We start from the raw sequence: 24,910 nt of genomic DNA, 5'->3' as shown, positions 1-24,910 counted from the left end.
ATCACAGACAGAAAGCGAAGCAAGTTTATTATCACTGACATATGTCATGAAAATTGTTGTTTTGCATCAGCAATATATCATAAAAAATTATATGTGTCAATAAGAAATATGAAAAATAAATATGTAGCGTAAAAGGGGATCAAAAATAGTGAGGTAGTGTTTATGGAAAAGAGTAAACGGTCGACGTTGGTCCGAGACCCTTCACCAGGACTGAAAAGAAAGAGAAATCGGTGTAAGATGGTGTGGGGAGGGGAGGAAGACGTACAAGGTGGTAAGTGAAACCAGGAGAAAGGGAGAAGGTGAAGAAAAGAGCTGGGAAGTTGATTGGTGAAAGAGATAAAGGGTGGAGAAGGGGGAGTCTGATAGACCATGGAAGAAAGGGAGGGGGAAGGAGCACCAGAGGGAGGCGATGGGCAGGTAAGGGGGATAACATGGGAGAGGGAAACAGGAATGGGGAATGGTGATGGGGGGGGGGCAATTACCAGAAGTTAGAAAATTTGATGTTCATGCCATCGGATTGGGGTCTACCCTGATGGAATTTCATGCCATTAGGTTGGAGGTTACCCAGATGTGATGAGGCCACACTCTTCAGAGATGTTGACACCCAGGCACCTCATGGTGCTCACCCTTTTTATTGCTGAGCCCTCGGTGAGGACTGATGTGTGTTCTCACGATTTTGCCTTCCTGAGGTCTGCAATCAGTTCCCTGGTCTTACTGATACTGATTGCAAGGTTATTGTTGCAAAAGTACTCAACCAGCTGATCTGTCTCAGTCCTGTGCACTTCATCAGCATCATCTGAGATTTTCCCAACCAGAGTTGTGTCATTGGTGAATTTATAAATGGCATTTGAGTTTTGCCTAGCCACACAGTCCTAAGTATAAAGAGAGTGGAGCAGCAGGCTAAGGTTGCAGTATTTAGGTGCACCTGTGTTGATTGTCAGTGAGAAGATATCATTTCTAATCTGCACTGACTGTAGTTTCCCAATGAGGTCAAAGGAGGGACAGAGGCCCAGGTTTTGAAGCTTGTTGATAAGAACTATAGGGATGATGGTGTTCAGCACTGAGCTGTGATCAATGAACAGCTCCCTGACTTGAGTCTTGCTGCTGTTCAGGTGGTCCAAGGCCGAGTGGAGAGCCAGTGAGATTCCATCTGCAAGTTGCAGAGGCCCTATGTCTTTGCTCAGGCTGGAGTTAATCCAAGCCATGCCCAACCTCTGAAAGCTCTTCATCACAGTAGATGTTAACACTACTGGGCTATAGTCGTTGAGGCAGCTCAACTTGCTGCTCTTATAATTGATGCAAAGCAAAGTACTATTAGAAAGGTGTGTTGGGGGAGGTGTAAGGGGACAGCGGAGTGCACCAGGGTGTCATGAAGAGAAGAGCAGAAAGAATCTGGCTGTGAAATTTCTCTGAAGGTAGTTGAAATTGTATGTAATGATCTGTGAAGGGAGAGGGTGATGGGTGGAAAGTGAGGCTTAGAGGAACTCTATCATTGTCCTATCCCAGAGGAGAGGATAAGAGTTCAAGGAAATGAATGCAATATGATCAAGAATTTTGTTAGCACTGAAAGAGGGGAAGCCACAGTTCAGGCTTTGCTTTATCTTGCAGTTTGTCCTCTTACTTAAATTCAAAGTATTCTGTGATTGGAGTAGGCATTGGTGAATTAATTGCCTTGTCTGCATGCAGATTAATTGTGGGTCCTTAAAGGGATTCCTAGAAGCTTCCAACAAAAAGGAAGGTGCAAAATTCCTTCAACCGTGCACTCTCCACATTCTCGACATTCCTCAGGTTAAATATCACAGGTGAATTGCACCCTCATACTGGAGTCACTCCAATTGATGCAGAGTCTGGAGCTTTCTAATGAGGCTTGCAGACCATTTTCCTGTGACTTGCCAGCACTGAATAAAAGTGATTTGGGCACAATCAAAATCTAAGTCCACAATTGGCTTATCAGCACCACAATTTTTGCAGTTGACTTTGGCATTAAAAATTAATGCAATTAATGTGATTCTTCATTTCATTTTTCACTGCAGTAGCCTTTATGGAACCCACAACTGTATACAGTCAACTGCATCTTTCATTTTCAGCAATATCTGAGAAAAGGCTCTACTATCTTTTCCTGTTTGATAAATGTTCATTTGTATTGCATAGATCATCAGTAGGAAATGGCATCCTATTATCTTGTTCCAAACACATTTGTAATGCTATTTCATTAACTGAATCTCACCGGCATCTGTTGACTTTAATATTATCAGTAAAAATATTCAGTTAATTGTATATAGTTGCAGGCAATTGACATGAAAATGCAAACCAAATGTCACTTGTATTCTATCTAGATCTAATGCATACAGAAGATTTGTTATAACAGCATTTAAAATGCTTTTAGGACTTATAAGTCGTCAAATTTGGTGAATTATATTGTGAACATTATTGCAATTTTCCATGTGGATCTTTTATGTGGAGGTGAATCAGATTGTGGCATTTTGAAGAGGTCAGTTCACAATGCTGTTCTAAATTATGTAGCAATTAATTTGCCTTTTTCTGTGAATTGAAGTTGACTGGCCTTCACTGTTTTGCCCTGTTTCAAGCTGTTTTGTATAACTTCCATTTAGCAAGCCTTTTTCACACCGTAGAGGTTGTCTTTTGGGATACAGCATCTCTTGGAGAGACGGAGTACCCAGTGCTGAGGTTCTCCTTTGTGCCAGCCTCTCTTGTACACTCTGTTCAGGCAACATCGGTTGTACTGGCTGGAACATATCTGCCGCATGCAGGACGGCCGCATCCTAAAAGACATCCTGTATGGTGAGCTGGCTTCAGGCAAAAGAACCACTGGCCTGCTGCAGCTGTGTTACAGGGATGTCTGTAAGTTTGATATGGAGGCACTGGACATCAACATTGAGTCCTGGGAAGAACTTGTAGCCAGCCACACCAGATGCAGAAGCACCCTGAAAGAACACCTTAGGAAAAATTCCTGAAAGTGGCAGAAAACAAATGGGCCCATAGAAAGGAAAGTTACATCTCCGTCAGAGCTGAGATTACTGACAGATGCAACCTTTGCAACAGACACTGCCCCTCTTGCATTGGTCTCATCAGCCACAGAGGGCGCTGCACCAATAACATAGATAGCTGCGATGCAATGCTTGATAAAAGTCCAGTAGACCACACCCACTGTGCTGCTGTCATCAATCTTCTTGGTCACTTCTTCCAAAAATGGCCAATCAAATTCAGAGACATGATTTAACAGCAAAGAAGCCCTTCTGCAGTTGTATATAGGAGCAAAGAGGTCCTTCTGCAGTTGTACTATAGGAGCAAAGAGGTCCTTCTGCAGTTGTACAGGGCCCTGGTGAGACCACACCTGGAGTATTGTGTTCAGTTTTGGTCTCCAAATTTGAGGAAGGACATTCTTGCTATTGAGAGAGTGCAGCGTAGATTCACAAGGTTAATTCCCGGGATGGCGGGACTGTCATATGTTGAATCATTGGAGCGATTGGGCTTGTATACACTGGAATTTAGAAGGATGAGAGGGGATCTGATTGAAACCTATAAGATTATTAAGAGATTGGACACGCTAGAGGCAGGAAACATGTTCCTGATGTTGGGGGAGTCCAGAACCAGAGGCCACAGTTTAAGAATAAGGGGTAGGCCATTTAGAACGGAGTTGAGGAAAAACTTTTTCACCCAGAGAGTTGTGGATCTATAGAATGCTCTGCCTCAGGAGGCAGTGGAGGCCAATTCTCTGGATACTTTCAAGAAAGAGTTAGATAGAGCTCTTAAAGATAGCAGAGTCAAGGGATACGGGGAGAAGGCAGGAACAGGGTGCTGATTGTGGATGATGCATTGAATGGCGGTGCAGGCTCAAAGGGCCGAATGGCCTACTCCTGCACCTATTGTCTATTGACTATTGATTTCCCACACACAAGCCATGCTGACTATCCCTAATCAGATCTGTTCTGAAATCCCTTCCAGAAAACTTCGTCTGAAATCCTTCCAGCACACGTTAGTCTGTAGTTCTTTGGCTTGTCCTTGAAGCCTTTGTTAAATAAAGACACAGCATTATCTGTTTCCAGTCTTCCAGTAATTTATCTAAGGCTAATGAAGATACACGTATCTCTATTTCCATAGTGTGATAAGCTATCAGTTAGCAAACAGCTGTGATTCTCCATTTGTGCCCAATGTGGTTGAAGGAAATCTGTCCATTTACCTGAGAAGTTTCTCGACACCTTTCTCATTTGTCAATGGTAATGGTCTTCTGGACGGTGCGGTGGAGATAAGTCTCTAGCAAAGGAGATATAAGGAGCTCTCCTTCCCTCTGCTAGCCTGCAGGTCATCCTTGGCCGAGATGGTGGATGGTCGTATGAGTAGCTGGTGCGTATCACAAGACTTGGCTATGTGACCTCTTATGCCAGGCAATTTCTGAAGGGTATTGATAATGGCTGGGATCACCTGTCTTGAAAAGACACTGTCCATAAGAAGGAAATGGCAAACCACTTCTGCAGAAAAAGTTGCCAAGACCAGTCATTGTCATTGACCATAATCGCCTATGTCACACAGCACATAATGATGATGATGAATCGCTGTCAGGTTGCCGTGTGTGCAAATGGCTTTCTATTGCTAATCAATTATGCACCGAGCCCAGGTAGAGTACTGGGGTACCCCTGCATTTGGTTTTGAATAAATTGTTAAATGCCTGTATGGAATCTATTCTCTGAGGTGAGCAATGATTCCTGTTCAGAGATGTGAATTAGCAACACACATTTTCACAGGGAAGTGCCCTGTTTTGATTTTAGCTGGTTCTAATGAAATTTCATGAATTTAAAAACAAAACTGTGGCCAGGTTTAATTCAACAAAGTAGTTTCCATGATTCCAGTACCTGCTAGAAAAGATTAACTTTTGCTCTCTTTATTGAGCGACAGCGCCAGTAAATTTCCATTGTTAGGTCTAACGTTTGAATGACATTATTTAGGAGAGATTTAACTACTTTCACTAGGCTATAAATTAACAACTGTGTCCTTTAGCTGAAAACCTATTCAATGAGGAATTGGTACTGTGGACCATCGCAGGATGACGTATGATACAATCAAGTGCTCTGTCCAGTGTCTGGCTTATACATCGCAACACCAACACTAGCCAACTCTGAAAAATGGATAAAGTTACAAGTTAACTGAAGGGAAATCAAAATTGTTCAGCAGAAAAGTAATCCTTACATATATCATAAAATATTTGTCATTTGCACATCTGACCATTCAAAATCTGTTCTGAATACTGTAATTAAAGGTTGCATAATGTAAACAGAACATAACTTGGAAATCTGCTGGAGGAGCAATACCTTATATTTTGTCTAGGTAGCCTCCAACCTAATGACATGAATATCAATTTCTCCTCTGGTAAAAGGAAAATTTCCCCTCCCCCTTCCCTCTTCTTCTATTCCCAACTTTGGTCTCCTACCTCTTCTCACCTGTCTATCACCTCCCCCTGTTGCCCCTCCTCTCTCCCTTTCTCGTATGGCCCACTCTTCTCTCCTATCAGATTCCTTCCACACCAGTCCTTTACCTTTCCCACTTGCCTGGCTTCACTAATCTCCTTTCCTTCCTTCCCCCTTTTTATTCGGGCATCTTCCCCCTTCCTTTCCCGTCCTGGAAAAGGATCTTGGCCCGAAACATCAACTGTTTGTTCATTTCCATGAATGCTACCTGACCTGCTGGGTTGTTCCAGCATCTTGTGTGTTTTCCTTAAGTTTACTTATTTCTAGGAGAGAAAAAATCTCAACTTCTAGCGTGGTTCTGGAGTTCTATCATTTGATCTTCTCTGAAAGATCCAATTGAAATAATTAATCTGTATAAACCTAATTTTGCCCCTTCAACATTTTAAAAAACTAAATTATCAAAGCACATTCTGTCACAACTCAGTGTTACACTTTGGTTAAAAACATACCCGTGAGGCATCTAGGAATGTTTTGGCACATTGAAAATAGCATATAAATACAAGACGTTATGTTTTGAATAGGGGAAATTGGCAATTTAGTTTATTATTTTCATATGTACACGAAGAACAGTGAAAAAACTTGACTTGCATACCATTCATACAGATCAATTCATGATAACAATACAATAAGGTTGTACAAAAGAAATAAAATTATTCATAATAGTGTTATCTCTACAGGGAAATTACAGTGCATGGAGACAATAAGGTGAAGGTCGTAATAAGATGGATTGTAAGGTCAAGAGTAGGTTAAGTAAATTATTCCACCACTTGACCATTCAATAGTCGGTTATAATGGCTTTGAAGTTGATCTTGAACTTCAGTCTGTTTTAAACTTCTGCTGATGGAAGGGGGAGAAATAAGAAGTCCAGAGAGGTAGAGTCTTTGATTATGCCAGCTGCCTTACCAATACAGTGAGAAGTATAGACAGAGTTAATGGAGGGGAGGCTGATTTCCATGATGTGCTGATTTGTGTCCATAACTGCAGTTTCTTGTCACAGACAGAGCGATTGCCCTACCAAACATAACCTTTCTGTGGTATATCAATAAAAATTGAGTCAAAGTGGACGTGCCAATTTTGTTTATCCTCCCGAGAAAGGAGAAGAGCTGTTAAACTTTCTTGGCCAAGGTGTCTATGTGGTTGGACCAGGACAGGCTACTGTTGATGTTCATTCCTGGGAACTTGAAGCTCTCAACCATCTCAACCTCAGTACCATGTATGTTTCCCTCTTTCATGAAGTCAATAACCATCTATTTTGTTTCACAGGCATTGAGGGAAAAGTTGTTATCATTGAACCATGAGAGACTTTGGGGTACATCATTACTGGCGTTGTGACTCCCTAATATTGCACAGTTACTTAAGAGTTCCTTGTAACATATCAACAACTAATTGCCACTTCATTGCACCTTTGAGAACAATATACAGGGGCGTATACTAAATTATTATAAAGGCACAGCACATAAATATAAAAGCTGCCTTTCTTTTTCATAAATGTAAATATAAGTAGAATCATTACTGTGGAATATTTCGACACCTTCCCCTTCTATCGAGTAGAAGCTACTAAAGCTTGAATCATAAACCACTGGGCTCAAGGACAGCTTCCATTCCATTGTTAAGACGGTTCTTGAACTGATCTTTTGTATGAGGGTGTACGGCTAATCTCTCAATCAAGCTTATCATGACCTGTCACCCAATGTAACTATCGACACTGTAATTGTAACATTATATTCTGCATCCTGTTGTTATTTTTTCCATTTGTCCTGTGGCCCAATAGGGTAGAGGCAAGCACAACACTGTACAGCAGCAGCTGTATGATCAGCGTTTGATTCTCCCGGCCATCTGTAAGCAGTTTGTACATTCTCCCTGTGATCTTGTGGGTTTCCTCCGAGTGCTCCGGTTTCCTCTCACGTCTCAAAGACGGGCGGCTAGAGTTAGTAAGTTGTGGGCGTGCTCTGCTGGCACTAGAAGTGTGACAACACAATCTTCGTTAATCTGATTTGACACAAATGACACTTTTCACTGTATGTTTAAATGTACATGTGACAAATAAAGCTATACTATGAAAACAAAGCTTGTGGCTGTATCTTGGTACTTGTGATAAAATAAACCAATTACTGGCTTATTATCACAACTTGGTCTCAACTTGCATTGTACACCCAAAGCCAAAGCATGCCAAAGACTGATAATGGCAACATGAGTAGTTTTGTTAGTCCTGTCCCGTATCTTGGCTTGCTTCACAATGTCAAAGACATCGTATCAATGCACAATCAATTGACAACTACCAAATTAGAGAATTTCCAGAGAAAACAAAAAGGTGGGTGGGTCAGAAACTGATGTCAGAATTACATTGAGATACAGTACTCTCCATTATTCACGTTTAAAGGGCAGAGTTACTTTGGCAAGTTGTAAACATATGGCCCAAGTTCAAATAGCTAAAGTTGTTTTCAGGGTTGCTTTGTGAAAACAGCATCTGACAATTGAACGGCATTGATATTCCTGTATTTGGGAATCTTTTACAGTTTGAACTGGCTGTAGAAAGTTGTATCTTGCTGCTTCAAATGTATTTCCTTTGTGATAAAGTGTTAATTATTGCTAATCATTCTCTATGCTACAGAAGATTGTCTATTACAATAATGATACATCATTAATTTCAATTGAAGGATTTTTAAATCCTTTTTTCCTTATACTTTTTGCCTCCTTCTCGCCCTTTTCATAAAACAATATTTTTCAAATTTCTTCCTCAGTATCTAAGATGACACTTTATTCAGCCATTTAGTTCCTGTTCTTGTGTTTTATTTCTCAGTGATGCAATCTCAATGAAGGAGATGCGCAGTGATTTGCCACAATCTTACAGAGCCCAAATGCCCAATTCCCCATATGAGTAATTATTCAGTCATTCTTTTAGAAACATTACATTAAGAACATTAAAAAACCTAAATGAGGTTAATTATCAGCAAATGGCATTAGATGGCTTAATGCAGAATTGGTTTTATCTCTGTCAGAATCAGTTGTGGGTAGTCAGTATACTATATGTTGATAGCTCTTAAGTGTTACTTGTGGATGTGATGCAAGACAAAGGAAATGTATAACGCTATCATATGAACAAATTACTGCATGGCAGCTTGTGCTTTATAGAGTTGGAAAAATATTTACTGCAAAGATACTATTCTTGCTCTTCTCGTTTTGGAGGACAATTCAGTTATTTACAGTTTACTACTACTGTGTACTGTTCATCTATCTCTATCACTTCATACAAAATGTTGAGTACAGGCGTAAAAGTCCACGAAGATGGGATGTGATGGCGAGCATTCCATTAAAAGGAAAGTGTTCAAAATGGATGACTGCAATGCTGGCTTCTTGAGCAAAATGTAATAATTTCCTCATGTCAGAAAATCAATTGTGCGATGTAGATATGTGAATTTGACAGCTCTACAAACACTTAACCCCTTGTTAATTAGAAGTGTCAATTCTTTTCTGTGAGAGCAGGACAAATTCACATGAGGATTTGTGATGTTCAATATCTTCAGTATTTTGCTTTGCAGCTTAATATTTGTTGTTTCGAAACAGAACAGTGTTTGAATCTCTGTCGTTCAGGTGGGCACTGCCATTTGATCGCGATCATGCAGCTTAATTTAATGTGTGCAATGATACTTCTGTTTAGATTTCATTTCTATAAATAGGATTGATGGATATAGCTCCAGATTCTCTTAACACCAATATGGATTGACACCACCGCATCTCAAGAGAAAGTATCATTTAAAAAGCTGATTCTTTAATAGCATTTATTTCATTCTTTACTGTGACTATATGCCCAGTATAGTGACTTGTTTATTATATTTTACACATACTCTTCAGTGTAAGCCATGTTAGAAGCTCACTACTATTTAACTTTTTTGATTATTGTTACCTCTCCATTTCTCTTGCTACACATGCAGCTAGACAGCCCTTTGCTCCTGAAAAGAATTGAGCAATTTGTGCTAAGATTTACAAGCATTTGAAATTAACACTCTCCCTGCTGATACACCAATGTCCCTGAACGGAAGCTCCCACAACGGAGTGGATATGGCAAAGTCCATCATGGGTAAAGACCTCCATACTATTGAGCACGACTACATGAAACTCTATCGCAGGAAAGCAGCATCCATCATCAGAGACCCCACCAATCAGGCCTGCTGCCATCAGGAAAAACGTGCAGGAGCCTCAGAACTCACACCACCAGCTTCAGAGACAGCTATTAACCCTAAAACACCAGTTTCTTGAACCAAAGGGGATAACTTCACTCAACTTCAATTGCCCCATCATTGAAATGATCCCACAACCTATGGAGTCACTTTGAAGGACTCTTCATCTCATGTTCTCGATATTTATTGTTTATTTATTTACTATTATTATTTTCCTTTTTTTGTATATGCAGAGTTTTTTAAATTTTGCACACTGGTTAAATGCCCTAGTTGGGTGTGGTTTTTCATTCAATCTGTTGTTGTTGTTCTATTATGGATTTATTGAGTATGCCCAGAAGATAATGAATCTCAGGGTTATATACAGTGACATATATATACTTTGATAACAAATTTATTTTGAATTTTGAACTTTTGCGCACTGGTTGAATGCCCAAATTGGTGCTGTCTTTCATTGATTCTATTATGGTTATTATTCTACGGATTTGTTGAATGTGTCTGTAAGAAAATGAATCTCAGGATTCTATATGGTGACATCTATCTACTTTGGTAATACATTTGCTTTGAATTTTACTTTGATAAACACAAGTTGTCTCCGAATATAGTTATGGTTTACTGATCTGTTATTTTGCTCTGCAAATTGGCAAAAACAACCCTACTTCATTGGAAACCCATTCCTAATCTGAAATTTCCTCAATAATCATCAACTGAATTGATGCTCAATTAACCTATTCAAAAAATCTCCCCAACATTGGGTCTTCTATTATCTTGGCCATAAGTCGATAACTACAAAAGTAACAGCATTAATTTATCCTGCTCTTAGGTTTTAGTTTTTTGTGAAACTGGCAGTCATCTGTACATCTTGCTGTGAAATGTGATTTGGCCCCATTATTGATATATTCAAGCCATTTCCATTTTTTCTAAAGGTTAGTTAGAATAAGCAAGCAATTCAATTCTCATATAGACTCCAAATGTTTCATCATACAGATGTAATTAGGCAATTTAAGTCTCTGTTTTGAACCTTTAGCCAAGTATCTATGATGACATTTGAGAGTCAGGCAGCAATATCGAATCCTGTGCCAAATCAATTCAAGCTTTTAAGCAGAAAATATGCAAAATGTCAAATAGTGGCAGATTTTTTAAGAAGTCTGGGTCCATGCAGGACTGAGAACCAGAATGGTGGTGGATGGATTGCTTATCCTTATCATACAATATCAGAAATGTTAGAAGCTATTCCAGCAGTCCACATTTAAAAAAAATGTAATTATCTTAGTTCCATTGCATCTTAAAGCTATTATTTGGAAAATATATTCATGCATGATTAATAAATAAGCTTGCAGAAATATTGTCAAGGAGAATTTTGGCCAGTGAAGGACAGAAACCAAGTATAGGGAACAAACATTTATAGGAAAGAAGAACGAGGGAATGATGTAGCAACAAAATGTAAAATGTGGCATATTTTGAGAAGGGAATTGTGACTTCTTCTTTCCAAAAGCAGGTAGCCCTTTTTATTCTGGAGAATATGCATTACATTTGATGGTATGAGATACTGCAGATGAATCTGAGACCAATCTAATTCAAATTCTGGTAAAACAATAAGACAGTCACATTGCTTTTATTGATTTTTGTATGGCATCATGGTCCTTGAATGAACCAATATAGCGTAATGATGTACCAAGGATAGCCTTGGGCATTACACATCAAAAAATCTCTGTTCAGACATAGTGTTGAATTATTTTAGCAAATCATGGCAGAAAAGTGATGATAATGAACATTTTATTTCAAGAATATAAAGTGTATTCATATTCTTCAATTTATAACAGAAGTACAGAAGGATTAGATCATTTATAAGGTATGTCTTTGAGTTATAGTTTGCGCATTACTGAAAGCTTTCTTTTTAATTTTGTCACAAACACTTAGAACTGCTATTCTTAACCTTCATTTTCCAATATTTCATCAATAGTTTCTCAAGGAGATTGCAACGAAATTGATTCTGCATAAATAATAAAGGCACCAAAATCCCACAAAGCAAATTTTGTCTTGTGTAAAACTGGAGCTTTGTTAAAGCAAAGAATAATTGCTAAATGCTTTAGCTTCACTTTCAAACCCTTTGATACTTTCCACTATCTGACCACAGAGTCTGTAGATATCTCATTAAGATAATGAAAGCCAATAAGATTGTAGCTCCGAATTTCTGATTTGGGCTTGTAATTCATGAAGAGTAAGTTCGAACGAGAAATACAAGGTGCAACTGTTAGCAGTATTTTAGAGTGCTGGAAGTGACCGGATTATCAACTTGAATAAAATCCTGGAAGATTGATTAACAATTGTATTGTGCTTGTGTTCAGCATTTGCAGTCTTTGATTTATCCCTTTCTATAGGTTATGTGAGACGACCAGGAGATATTGCTATTCTGCCCTCACCTCAACCTACCCATGTGTTTCATAAAACAGAAAAAAATCATGCAATATGAGCACACCTTCATATTTTGAGAGCAAAGTAGGGCAATTTATCAAAAGGGTTTGTTCCATTGTATTATACAAGTTCTTCTAGAATCAAACAACCATTGGAAGTCTTCTACAAGCACAAGAGATTCTGAAATCCAGGGCAACACACACAAAATGCTGGAGAAACTCAGCCGGTCAGGCAGCAGATAGTTGACATTTCGAGCTGAGATCCTTCATTAGGAAAAGCTAGAAGGTGATAGGTAATCCCAGTTTGGAGAGCGGGGAAAGGCAAGGATGAAGTAAGAATCTTGGAAATGATGATTGGAAAAGGGTTGGAGAGGAAGAAATCAGATAGGAGAAGAGTGTGGACCACGAGAGAAAGGAAGGTGGAGAAGGGCACCAGCAGGAGATGCTAGGCAATGAAGGAGAAGAGGTAAGAAGCAAGAGGGAGGAGGAAATGCCAGAAGGAGGAATTGATCTTCATGCCATCAGATTGGAGGCTACCTAGATAGAATATTAGGTGTTTCTCCTAAAACCTGAGGGTGGCGTCGTCATGGCAGAAGAAGAGGACCAACATGTCGAATGAGAATAGGAATTAAAATTTCCTGGCCAGTAGGAAATTCTGCTTTTTGTGAGTGGAGCAGAGATGCTTAACAAAGTGGTTCCCCAATTTATGATGAGTCTCACCAATGTAGAGAGGCCGCAGAGGGAGCACCGGATACAGTAGATGGTCCCAACAGATTTGCAGGTGAAGTGTTGCCTCATCTGGAAGCACTGCTTGGGGCCCTGAATGCAAGCAAGAGAGAAACTAAATGGATAGGTATAGCAATTCTGTCACTTACAGAGGTACATGCCAGGAGGGAGATGAGTGGAGAGGGACAAATGTATAAGGGGATTGTGGAGGGAGTGATCCATGCAGAAAGTGGAGAATGGGAGGAAAGCAAAGGTACATTTGGTGGTGGGGTCCTGTTGAAGATGGTAGATGTTGTGGAGAATGATGTGTTAGATACAGAGGATCATGGGGGGGATAGGTGAAGACAAGAGGAACTCTCTCCCTGTTAAGATGGAGGGAGGATGGGGTGAACATGGATGTCGAGGAGATGCAGGTGAGGGCAGCATCAAAGGTGGAGGAAGTGAAACCCTGTTCTTTGAAGAAGGAGGACATCTCTGATGTTCTGGAAAGGAAGGTCTCATCCTGGGAACAGATATGGCGGGGACGAAGAAACTGAGAAAAAGGAATAGCATTTTTGCAAGAGACAGAGTGAAAGAATGATTGAGATCTCAGAGGGGTTCTTTAGCTATTTTAATTGGGAAAGGAGGTCTGGCAGGTAGTCTGCAGTACAATACAGTTCAGCTTTCTGTAATTGGGTGTGCCTGCATGATCAAAAAGGACTTTGCTGTAGATGTGGCCCTATCTGCTTTGAAGGCAGAGCATCATATTGGTCATCACAAGCATTTTCTGGTGACATCAGTAATAGAGTGCATTGTTAAAATGGATTGTAGGTCATCATTTGAGGTTTTCTACATCTGTAGAGAGAGAATATTCAGCACCTCACAACAATGACTTTTCAACAAAATTGAAGAAAATTCGAAGTAAAGTTGCCATCAAAGCACATACGTGTCACCTTATACATCTGAGATTCATTTTCTTGCAGCCATCACAGTAAATACAATGAAACACAATAGAATCAATGAAAAATTGCAGAGAAGATGGACAAACATCCAATGTGCAAAAGGGAGCAAACTCTGCAAATACAAAAAGAAAGCAAAATAATAATAAATATTACGAACATGAGACAAAGAGTTCTTGGAAGTCACTCTTAGGTTGTGGGAACAGTTCAGTGTTGGGCTGAGTGATTTTATTTCCTCTGGTTCAAGAGCCTGATGGTTGAGGACTAATAACTGTTTCTGAACCTGGAGGTGAAGGTCTTGAGGCTCCTGTACCTCCTTCCTGATGACAGCTGCGAGAAGAGAGCATGGTTTGGATGACAGGGTCCTTGATGATCCATGCTACTCTCCTGCGACAGTGCTCCTTGTAGCTGTGCTCACTGGTAAGAAGGGCTTAACCTGTGATGGACTGTCCTGTATCCACTGACTTTTCAGGCTTTTCAGTTCAAGGGCATTGGTGTTTCCATACCAGGCTGTGATGCAAGATAGAAGTAAGTTGTAGGTTACAAAGAAGGGAGAGAGAGATGAGGAAAGTAAAAGTACTGTGTATGATAGGGTGGAGACCCTGAGAGACTGAGGGTCACAAGTAGTAGTGCTGTTGCTGATGAAGGCTGGTGATTACAGATGGCAATTATTGTAGATAGTTTGTTAGAGTCTGCCCGTAATGTTGCTGGCATTTAGAAAAGCATACAGAATACTTAGTAGAGAGTAAACCTACTGTTCCTTTCCTGCTTCCAACTATTTTATAGTTCCAAACATGATTTACTGATTAAATTTTATTGACCTGAAACATTGTCTCATCTTCTCTCTCCACAGATACTGCCTGCCTTACAAAGTGTTTCCATCATTTTTTGTTTTCGAGTTTCCAATGTCTGCTATTTTTTTTAAAGAATTAGATCCAAAAGGAAACAAGACTGGAAAACTGTTATACCTAGTAGTGAATCTGCATATATAATCTGTAGAATAGACCATTAGCTCTCCTCTCAGTCCACTGTGAAATTATAGTTCTGTCTTTCTTCAATGGACCCCTTTCAATATGAATATGAAATGATTCCTATCTTTAACCATATTTAATTGGCAAATTAGAATGGAAAATTTTCGAGGCTGGGATAAACAAAGAGGCTTTGACAAGTATTAAAGAAAATCTTCAGGAATGTTTTAATACTCATTGCAGTATTTATTAAATTTGGATAATTTTTGAACATTATAAATCTGCTAATCTCGCTGTATTGGTTAGCTCTTGCTTCAGCCACTGGGATCTCATTCTCCCCTGTTTTATATTATGAGCCTACAGTCATCAGCAGGATAAAATTATAAAAGTAGTGGTTTTGTGGAGATCAGAGGCAGTGAATGCTTTGCAGTCAATGGAATCCATGTCTAAAATGACCCAAGAACATAAGAAATAGAAGAGGGAGTGGGCCAATCAGCTGTCTGTGCCTGCTCTACCATTCAAAAGGATCATGGCACTTTCCTGCACCAATACATATCCTCGATTCCCTTATATCAATTCTGCTTTTAGCAACTGCATGATCTGCTCTCATAACAAAGGGAGAGAAAGCAAATTACTGTTGCCATTATGCTGGGCAGTCCAGTACTCTCCCGTGCTCTTGGTAAAGGTTAACCAGTTAATTCAGGTTCATAAAGTAGGGTTTGCTTGGCCAATACTCATCAGTGCCTGGCAGAGAGAAATCAGGAATACTGCTGAACCAAAGGAAACAGGTTCTTAAATAAAGTTTTTAGAACAATTGTGGGCATGCAACTGTGTGCAGACATGTATGCAGATACATTTGGCTTGCATTTATTGTATTGAAATGGAAGGAAAACTCTCCACATTGGGCGATGATAAATTATTTTGTGTCCTATAGATCAAAGTTACTAATTAAGTGAACCATACCATCACAGCAGAATTCTGGTGCAGCAGAACGCAAACCAAGTTGAAAACAATTCCACAGAGTTAAATAGTTTGAAAGGCGTTTTAATACTGAGTGCAGGGAAGGCAGGGGTGTATTTCTGACTCTGAACAGTCATTTACCTATTTGGTTGTCCTTAATGCAGTTCTTACTGATATGAAATGGTCCTTTATCCTCATTCCCTTGAGAGCATTCCTTCAAATCAGAATAACAGTAAGAATTTGATTGATCATTCTGCAGCGGACATCAGTGGCCGAATTGCTACTTAGCAATGATTGAATGCATGTTCATTCTAGAGGTGTATCTTCTATCAAGCTCTTATCTTCAGAAATTTTGCTGTATCTGTAAATTGTGACTGAACAGTAGCAAAGCAAAAATCAAGTATGTTTTCCAGTTCAGTTTTGATACCACAGGCTAAATGTATGAGACTTGAGCATTTTGACATTTGGCTTATTTGCTCATGTTTAATTTTAAGAATGCAACCTGCTTCACTTTATCCAGTTTTTATTAGAGCCTAATGTGAACTTCTTATTGCAATCTTACTGGAAAGAAGAATTTATCTAGGTTTATGATGGTGCTACCGAAGATGTGCGACAGCTTACTGGTAAATCATAAGGCAAGAGAGTTGACTAAAAGCGTTATTTATAACATCTTTTCTGAAGCAAGTTGTGGGAAACTATCGCCGCAGACGGAGGTGAGGCTGGTTTGCGGGATTAGCCATGCTGAGACATTGCAAGGCACAACAGGTTTGAGCCAGGATCGCAGGCGGAGTTTGTTTCATTGTCAGAGATGGGGCAAACGATTTGGAAAGGAATCAATGAGGAAGGGTTACGATGCCTGTTCACCTCACCCAGGTGTGAGGTTGGGTCATTCCAAGTGCCCAGCCGATTTGGTTAGACGGAGAACAGTTTTGGGCCGGGCAGCCCTACCACGTCACGGTGCCGGGATCCATGTCCTAAAACGTGGCACCTACCGGTGTTTCGACAATTTAAATGTCGGCCCAGGTAGACTGGAAGCCCGAGTGTCAGGTACAGAGATGAGGGTCGGGCTGATTTCACTCGGTCTCCCGTCAATGTTTATTCCTTTCTTTGCACTCCAAGGCTGTGAACTGATCCGGCTGCTGTGGGTTGTGATGAACTGCGGACCGAGGTTTGTGCCTACTCCAGCTGCTCTGAGAGTGGATCTGGGACTTAGTCTGGTTTGGGATGCTCTTGGCTTGCTTCTGTTGTTTGCGTGATGTGTGTGTGTGTGTGTTCTTTTTCTCTCTTTCTCTGTGCAATGGTTTTTGGTCTTTTTTTCAATTGGGTTATTTGGATTTCTTGCTTTGTGGCTTCCTGTAAGCAGACGAATTTCATGGTGTATAACTTATGCATTCTTTGATAATAAAGATGCTTTGAGTCTTTGGATAATTGAGCAGTTTTGGCTAATAGGTCTGAAAATACTTATTTTTAAACTAAGAGAAGTGTTACAACCTTATTTTGTGAACCTTCAGGAGGAAGCTGTAGTCTAAACATAGACTACAATGTTTACTACTTTCAGCGTGATACTACTTTCAGCGTGATACTACTTTCAGCGCACGAGGGAGTACTTAGTTTCTGTAATAGTCGGTTTTAAGATAACTTTATTTGTCATCAGCATGGTAAACTTTCTTTTGCTCAGCATAATTGCCACTTTTAATTCTGTCTTTCCCTCAACTGCTTCAACAAGAAATACAGTATGATGAACACAAGATTTTGAATCCTTGTTGATACAGTGGAAAGGCATTTGTCTTTATCCTGAATTGTCCTTGTGTGTTTTATAAACTCATATGCAGTTTTGTTCTTGTGAATGATTTTCCTCAACTTCTGTCAAAAGCATTCCTTGAATTTGGACTGTGTAATAAAGCACAATTTTGATCAGTGAGCATTGTCTAGTGTAGATAACTTAAATAATTTGTGTCAGGCAGGGTATGTATCTAAGCTTCTCAATACAGTTCTGAATTGAGACTTGGTCTACACATTTCTGGGAATGCGACTATTTCTAATTGGTGAACCGTGATCCCTGTAGCTTATGTATCTACTTGGCAGTCTGTCCTAAATCCACATTTACTAAATCATGTAGCTGGAAGAAATATCCCGTCTTTGTTATGGTGCATGAACAATGTGAAATAGAAACGTAGAAAACTATAGCACAATACAGGCCCTTCAGCCCACAATGCTGTGTCGAACATGTACTTACTTTAGAAATTACCTAGGGTTACCCATAGCCCTCTATTTTTCTAAGCTCCGTGTACCTATCCAGGAGCCTCTAAAAAGAGCCTATTGGATCCACAAAAGGGTCTTTAAGTGCTCTGTGAATGTGTCTGTGGTTACTTAACCTCATGAATATGCTCTGCAGAGCTACAACTGCACCACACTGCTGGGGTATATTCAAATCTAGAGAGGAAAATAACCGTGCACCTCCGTAGGGGAGAACCTCAAATTCTTTCAAGAATTGGATTTAACTATTGCCTTACGCATCCTGTTACATCTACACAAATTACATTGTGAATGCTTTGAGACTCCTAATAGTTGGCAGTCAACGGGTTGCTATGATGCAATGGTTTTAGAGTGCTATGTGCTTGAGTAATTACTTAAACATATTTTGGAACATAGATGTTGACAGGAATATTGATGTTTATTGCCCATTCTGATGTACTCTCTTGTTGAATCACAGAAGTCAAGTTCAAGTTTAATTGTCACTCAGCCATACATGAATATAGCCAAACAAAACAGCGTTACCCCAGGGCCAAGATGTGAAACACAGTACCCACAGCCACACACAGCACAAGGCACAGGGAAAACTGGTTATACAAAATTTTCAAATCAGAATCTCAACCATATTGTAGCTGTGTTTTAGTTTAATTTCATGAAAACCCATTGATTTTGAATGTTTTCTTTATATTCTGCACATGCAGCAGGTCAGCTTAAATACCACACCATTATCCTTCTATTTCTTGGTAGATCTGCTGCAGTGGGAGTATAACTAGCATAAAGATTATTTGATTTTTACTGTTGTGTGTTGTTCTTACTTACTTATTTGCTTGGTAATATATAATGAACAGTTTGAAAAAAGTATTTGTGAGATGACTGTTTTTCCATGTTAAAATGAATGCAAAATATTTGCCCTCATTCATTAACATTGTTTGGTACATAGAAGAATTATGCCATATTTAAAAAAAATTATCTTCAACCCCTATTCATGCTGAGTCCAACTAATTTTACATTGCTTACTCTTTGAAAATCCTTCTGCTGCGTTAATTATACACTTGGGACAATGTTACGATTATTAGAGTAGAAAATATATTCTGGATATTGTCAAGTCATCCTCATATTTTTCACATTAACAGAGGTTCAACCAATGTAAGAACTGGCTTGTGGCATTTTGGTTTTTTTGGCAAAAATTGGAAATTTAAATAAAATCAAATGTTGAGACCACAATGTAAATAGTTAACCATAGAACACAATGGACTCAATATCCTAAATGGGTCAGCTTGCCAAAAGTCAGCTATAATTCACTTTGACATTAAATTTACTGGCATGAAGAAAAGAATAAATGAAAGTATTAATTCGAAACTGATGTAATTACTGGAAAGTAATAGTCTACAGAGTAAATATTTGTAATATATTTTCAAATGTGTCTCATATCTACATAATGAGACATAATGTCTAAATCTATATGTTTTTTCTTCATAAATACAGACTTCAAGCACTTCTAAGATTGACAGTCAGACCCAAGGACAAATGCTAAATAAAAGTGTGAGATGGGGACAAACTCCTATCAATCAGTCAACTCCCTGGGACACTGATGAACCACCATCCAAGCAAATGAGAGAAATAGAAAATGCTGGTAGGTTTTTGTTTGCTTGCATCCAGGAGAATGTGTAAAGTCCCACTTCCATTTTATTTATATATTGTGATGAAGCAGTTCAGTGGTTCTTTCAAAAGTTGAAATGTGGCTTCAAAAATGTTTAAAATGTGGAACTGTTGGTTGAGATTTTTAATCAAAGCAAGGTATTGTTTATTGTTGTAAGCATTCTAAGCAAAGAAATTGAGTCTGTCCTGTCCAAAGTTATGTTAAATACTTCCAGCTGGAGTTTTTTTTAATACTGTTATTGTGAGAATAATTTCCAAAGTTTTCACTTACCAAAGCAATATTTATTTACCCTGATGATTAATAGCAAGCATTTTATTATACTATATATTGTGGAAAAAAAGAATCACCAAAAATTGTTCAATTATTATCAGATCAAGTTCAGTTAATGCAGTATTTTGTGTTAGTTTAAAAAGAACCATGCTAGAAACAGGCCTTGGCACAATGAGCAACTCTCAGAAGTCAAATTGATTACCAAAAAATGAATCTGAATTGCAAGTTTTTAATGAATGAGCTTGTTTGGGGACCTTCCAGGATTTGATAAGGAAACAGTAGTCAGCGATGGACCAGGACAAGAAAGCTCAAGAGAATTTCTTGAATGTAAGGCAGACTGGAGTTTGTATTTGTGTACCAATTCGCGTAAAGAAAAAAAATAGCATGATTTATAGTTCAGTTAAAGAAAAGATTGTATTCAGAGGTTGGTGACTGTTCCACTAATGCTCTTGAATGGTACAGCCTCAACAGTCTCCACACTAATCTCTCCATGTTCAAAATAAAAATACCAGCTTTAAAGTGCTTTATAGTAATAAATTACTGGTGAAGAAGAGTCAATGCTGCATTGAAGGCAAGTGCAATCGGCAGCCTATAACACAGCAAGTCTCACAAAATATCTTTATGTGGCACAGGAGCCTAAAACCTTTCATCACTAAATGCACTTTTCATGTTAAAATCTGAGTGTTCCTGTCTGCTCCAAACTACTGTGCTAAATTCTTGACATGATGACCTGCAAAAATATGTTGCAAATGGAATTGGTCTTAGCATTTGTTCCTTTGCAACTCATAAGTTATTTTATGACTGACAACTTTTGATTAGTGGCCTGCCACATCCAATCTGATCTGAGAAGAAGGCAATCACATTATTGTAAGTAGGTTTCTTTTAGCTTTCCCCAAAACAGGCACAGGCACATTGAAAATGCAAGCTCTCTAAAACAAATCTCCTGCCCATTCTTCTCTATGGTAGTTTTATGAGAAGTAATACTGAAACACTATTCACAACTCAAAATGAGGAGCCATAAAAGTTAGTGAGCCGTGTAGTTTTAAGGAATTGCTAACAAAGTTTCCAAATCTCCTGACTCCAGAAACTCTTTGCAAGCTGGCCTGGTGCCAGAGCCAGTTGGAGTTTCAGATCTGACAAACAAACTGCAATAGGATGCCCAGCATGCAACCACAGTTCTCCAACTCAGTTCAGTTAGGTCAACTGTGCATTTCCATTGAGCCAATTCATTCTTCAGTATCTTACGTGCACTTGGGTAGAATGCAGCTAATTTGACATGTGGAACTGATGTGTTAAATGTCTTCCCCCATTGTTTCTCTTGTTCCAAAGAAGCCAAATTTGAAATCTGATTTCATAAAGGAGGCAGACTGCTGCTCGACCTCCAGATGTTTGCAGTGGGGTGGGAATGAACCACAGCTGGTGGCGTGCAAGAGTCTGACCCAGGGAATTAATAGCTGTTAAAAGTCAATATAGTGATTAACTGAGAGGTTGAGAGATTACAGTGACGATACAAAGTCTACGCTACACTGTTCCATCTCCCCTCACTCTAAACTGAGTTCCACTTATTCATTATTGTCTTGAGGTTTAATCCATTGATGATTTAATGAGGGATAACTTATGATGACTGATCAGATCACCCTTCCCAGATCTAGTGCTCTTTGCAACCAGGAGATCTTACTCTTCAAGGTAAAGTTTTGCTAGCCAATCATCCATAATTGCAGCTTTCCCCTTGATCTATCAAGTGTCACACCTCTCACTCGGCCTAATCAGACAGAAATTCAGAAACCTTCCCTTTAAGCCACCAGCTCACTCCACCTCTTCAAACAGTTCAACTTTGTCTCAATGGTACATGATATCAGTCCTTTGATACAACTTTAACACACTACAAAGTCACAACAAACACACAATTCCAATCTAACACACACAAAATGCTGGAGGAACTTAGCAGGTCAGGTGGCATCTTTGAACAGGAGTACAGTCAATGTTTTGGGTCAGAAGGACCCAACAGCCCCATTCTCCTGCCTTCTCTTACCTTTCTAATTAAGAATCTATTAACCTCCACCTTGAATATACCCAATGATTTCCACAGATTCACCACCCTCTGGCTAAAGAAATTCCTCCTCCTATTCTAAGGGGGCACCTTTCTATTCTGAGGCCATACCCTCTCGTCCTAGACTCCCTGACAATAGGAAACATCCTCTCCATGCATCACTCTATCTAGGCCATTCACTATTCAATAGGTTTTAATGAAATACCACCTCCCTTCCCCCCCCCCCACCATTCTCCTAAACACCAGTGAGTACAGGTCTAGTGCCATCAACCACTTCTCATAATTAACCCTGTTATTCCCAGATCATTCTCATGAACCTCTGGACTCTCTGGACCCTCTGGACCCTCTCTAAAACTGCTCACAATACTCGAGGTGTGGTCTGAACAATGCTTATAAAGCCTCAGCATTACACCCTTGTTTTTATATTTTAGTCCTCTCAAACTGAATGCTAATACTGCATTTACCTTCCTTACCACTGATTCAACCTGCAAATTAACCATTAGAGAATCCTGCACAAGAACTCACAAGTCCTTTTACAATTCTGATTTCTGAATTTTCTCCCTCTTTAGAAAATAGTCTATGCCTTTATTCCTTCTACTAAAGCTCATGACCATATATTTCCTTGCACCATATTCCCACTGCCACTTCTTTGCCCATTCTCCTAATATGTCTGTCCTGAAGACTCTCTACTTTTTCAACCTTACCTGGTCCTCCATCTATCTTTGTATCATCTACAAACTTGGCTAAGAGTCATTAATTCCATCATCCAAATCATCGTGAAAGGAAGCAGTCCCAACACTGATCCCTGGGAGCAACACTAGTCATCGGCAGCCAAACAGTAAAGACCCTTTTATTCCCACTCTTTGCATCCTGCTGGTCAGCCACTGATGCTCTCTGAGACACAGATAATCAAAAAACACAGATGTTCAAAGCATTGGTAAATTTCAGCAAATGCACATGCGCCTATTCTTGTTTTTCTCACCTGCACCACTATCTCCCAGCATGTAAATTTGCAAGGCCCTCTTGGTTCTCTTTTGGACATTGGTCAGTGTTTCAGTATTTGACCATAAGCTGCCGTTACTATGCAACTACAACAAAAAACAGAAAACTGGAATAACTCAGCAAGTCAAACAGATGGATGTCAGTGCTTCAGGTCAAAACCTCACATCAGGACGGAGATGGAAGAGGACAGATTGCCAGTAAACAGAACAGAGAGAGTTGGGCAAAGGCTGGTAGTTGATATGTGGAATCAAATGATGGCAGGGGATGATGTATTGACGGAACTATGTCGATGGAAGAGGGTGAAAGAGGATGGAAGAAGTGGATAGAAGGAAAAAGAGAAACGCAAACAACAGATGAGTATGTAATGGAGATGTGGGTTACTCAAGGGATGTGGGTTACTGAAAAGTGGAAAACTTGTAATTCGTGTCATTGGATAGTAAACGGACAGAGCAGAATGTATAGCTGCCCAGCTCTGTTGATGTAGGCACAATTAGTCATGTTGTTCTTACAGGTTTCCAAAAACAAGGAGTAAATCAAGAAAATTCCATGTTTTCTAACCTTTGTTCTGATCTATACGGAATGAAGGTTAAAGCCTACAAAAGGGTTTTGTCCATCAAGAACTACAGAGTTCATTTTTTTTCATGTGACCTTTCCAGTTTGAGCATCAGATTACTTTCAGTGCTACCTTTCATGCTGTTTGAGAAGGGAACTACTATCAGGGAGCTTAAGAGATTTACGCCTTTTTGCTATAACCATATCTACAGCCACACAAATAATAATTTAGCTGAAGGAAGACAGTGTCTGCATGCAGACATTGACATACAAAATCACCACCTCCTTCAAACTGGAAACTCTGCCAACTTCCAAGCCACTAATTTGCTATATCTAGATGTGTTCAGCTGCTTCTGTTGTGTTGCTGAGTTAAATCAACCTTCATATTTACTTTCCCAAAAAAGCACTCAGACTCTCCAGTTGGCCCACATGAGAGAATTAACCTGAACTGCAGTGTTTTATTGATGGCCATTATGTGGCATCTAAGTTGGTGGCATATGCCTTAACCTTGTGTACATTTCAATCTTGATTTGGCATTCTGTAAAATGTTCAAAATATTCATTTAAAACTTCCTGGTTTCATATCTGTAAGAATACCTTAATGTGATCGCTGCTCATACTGCTTATTGATATCTTTGATGCTTGACATACAAGATCCACTTGAGTTGAGATTTAAAAGCAACAAAGAATGTAACAGGACAGCCCATACCATAGGTATGGTGTGGTATTAAGTCAATAGATCTTTGAGGACAAATTTGTTAATGGTCAGCACTATGTGTCCGATTATAAAGTTTGGCCATTATATGGATAGATAGAAAATTACATCTTGTTACAATGATGTTTTATAGTAAGGGGTTTGAGAAAAGGAGGAATTTTTTTGTATTCACAATAATAGAAGGTAGACGTTTGACCAGTTAGGCCCATGCCAACTCCCAAAGGGGGGAAGTATTAGTAGCTTAAATTACTTATTTCCATGTACTCCTGCTACTCATTCTCTCTCTCGCACAAAATCTACAAGTATCTGGGAGTACAGTTAGACGAGAAGCTAGACTGGACTGCCAACACAGATGCCTTGTGCAGGAAGGCACAGAGTCGACTGTACTTCCTAAGAAGGTTGGCGTCATTCAATGTCTGTAGTGAGATGCTGAAGATGTTCTATAGGTCAGTTGTGGAGAGCGCCCTCTTCTTTGTGGTGGCGTGTTGGGGAGGAAGCATTAAGAAGAGGGACGCCTCACGTCTTAATAAGCTGGTAAGGAAGGCGGGCTCTGTCGTGGGCAAAGTACTGGAGAGTTTAACATCGGTAGCTGAGCGAAGGGCGCTGAGTAGGCTACGGTCAATTATGGAAAACTCTGAACATCCTCTACATAGCACCATCCAGAGACAGAGAAGCAGTTTCAGCGACAGGTTACTATCGATGCAATGCTCCTCAGACAGGATGAAGAGGTCAATACTCCCCAATG

At 39.5% G+C, this 24,910-nt stretch overlaps 1 protein-coding gene across 4 annotated transcripts in view; it reads left to right on the top strand.

Moving 5' to 3' along the window:
* Positions 1-24,910, top strand: part of LOC140733532 (kelch-like protein 29) — a 431,638-nt gene that overhangs the window by 249,997 nt on the left and 156,731 nt on the right. For all 4 annotated transcript variants that reach the window (XM_073056976.1, XM_073056977.1, XM_073056980.1 and 1 more), the window contains one exon: positions 19,403-19,550. In XM_073056976.1, the coding sequence (XP_072913077.1) occupies positions 19,403-19,550 (148 nt within the window). The remainder of the gene's footprint in view (positions 1-19,402; positions 19,551-24,910) is intronic.

This window comes from Hemitrygon akajei, chromosome 9, assembly GCF_048418815.1.
Source record: "Hemitrygon akajei chromosome 9, sHemAka1.3, whole genome shotgun sequence".
Taxonomy (NCBI): Eukaryota; Metazoa; Chordata; class Chondrichthyes; order Myliobatiformes; family Dasyatidae; genus Hemitrygon; species Hemitrygon akajei.
This window is presented reverse-complemented; position numbering and strand designations above follow the sequence as displayed.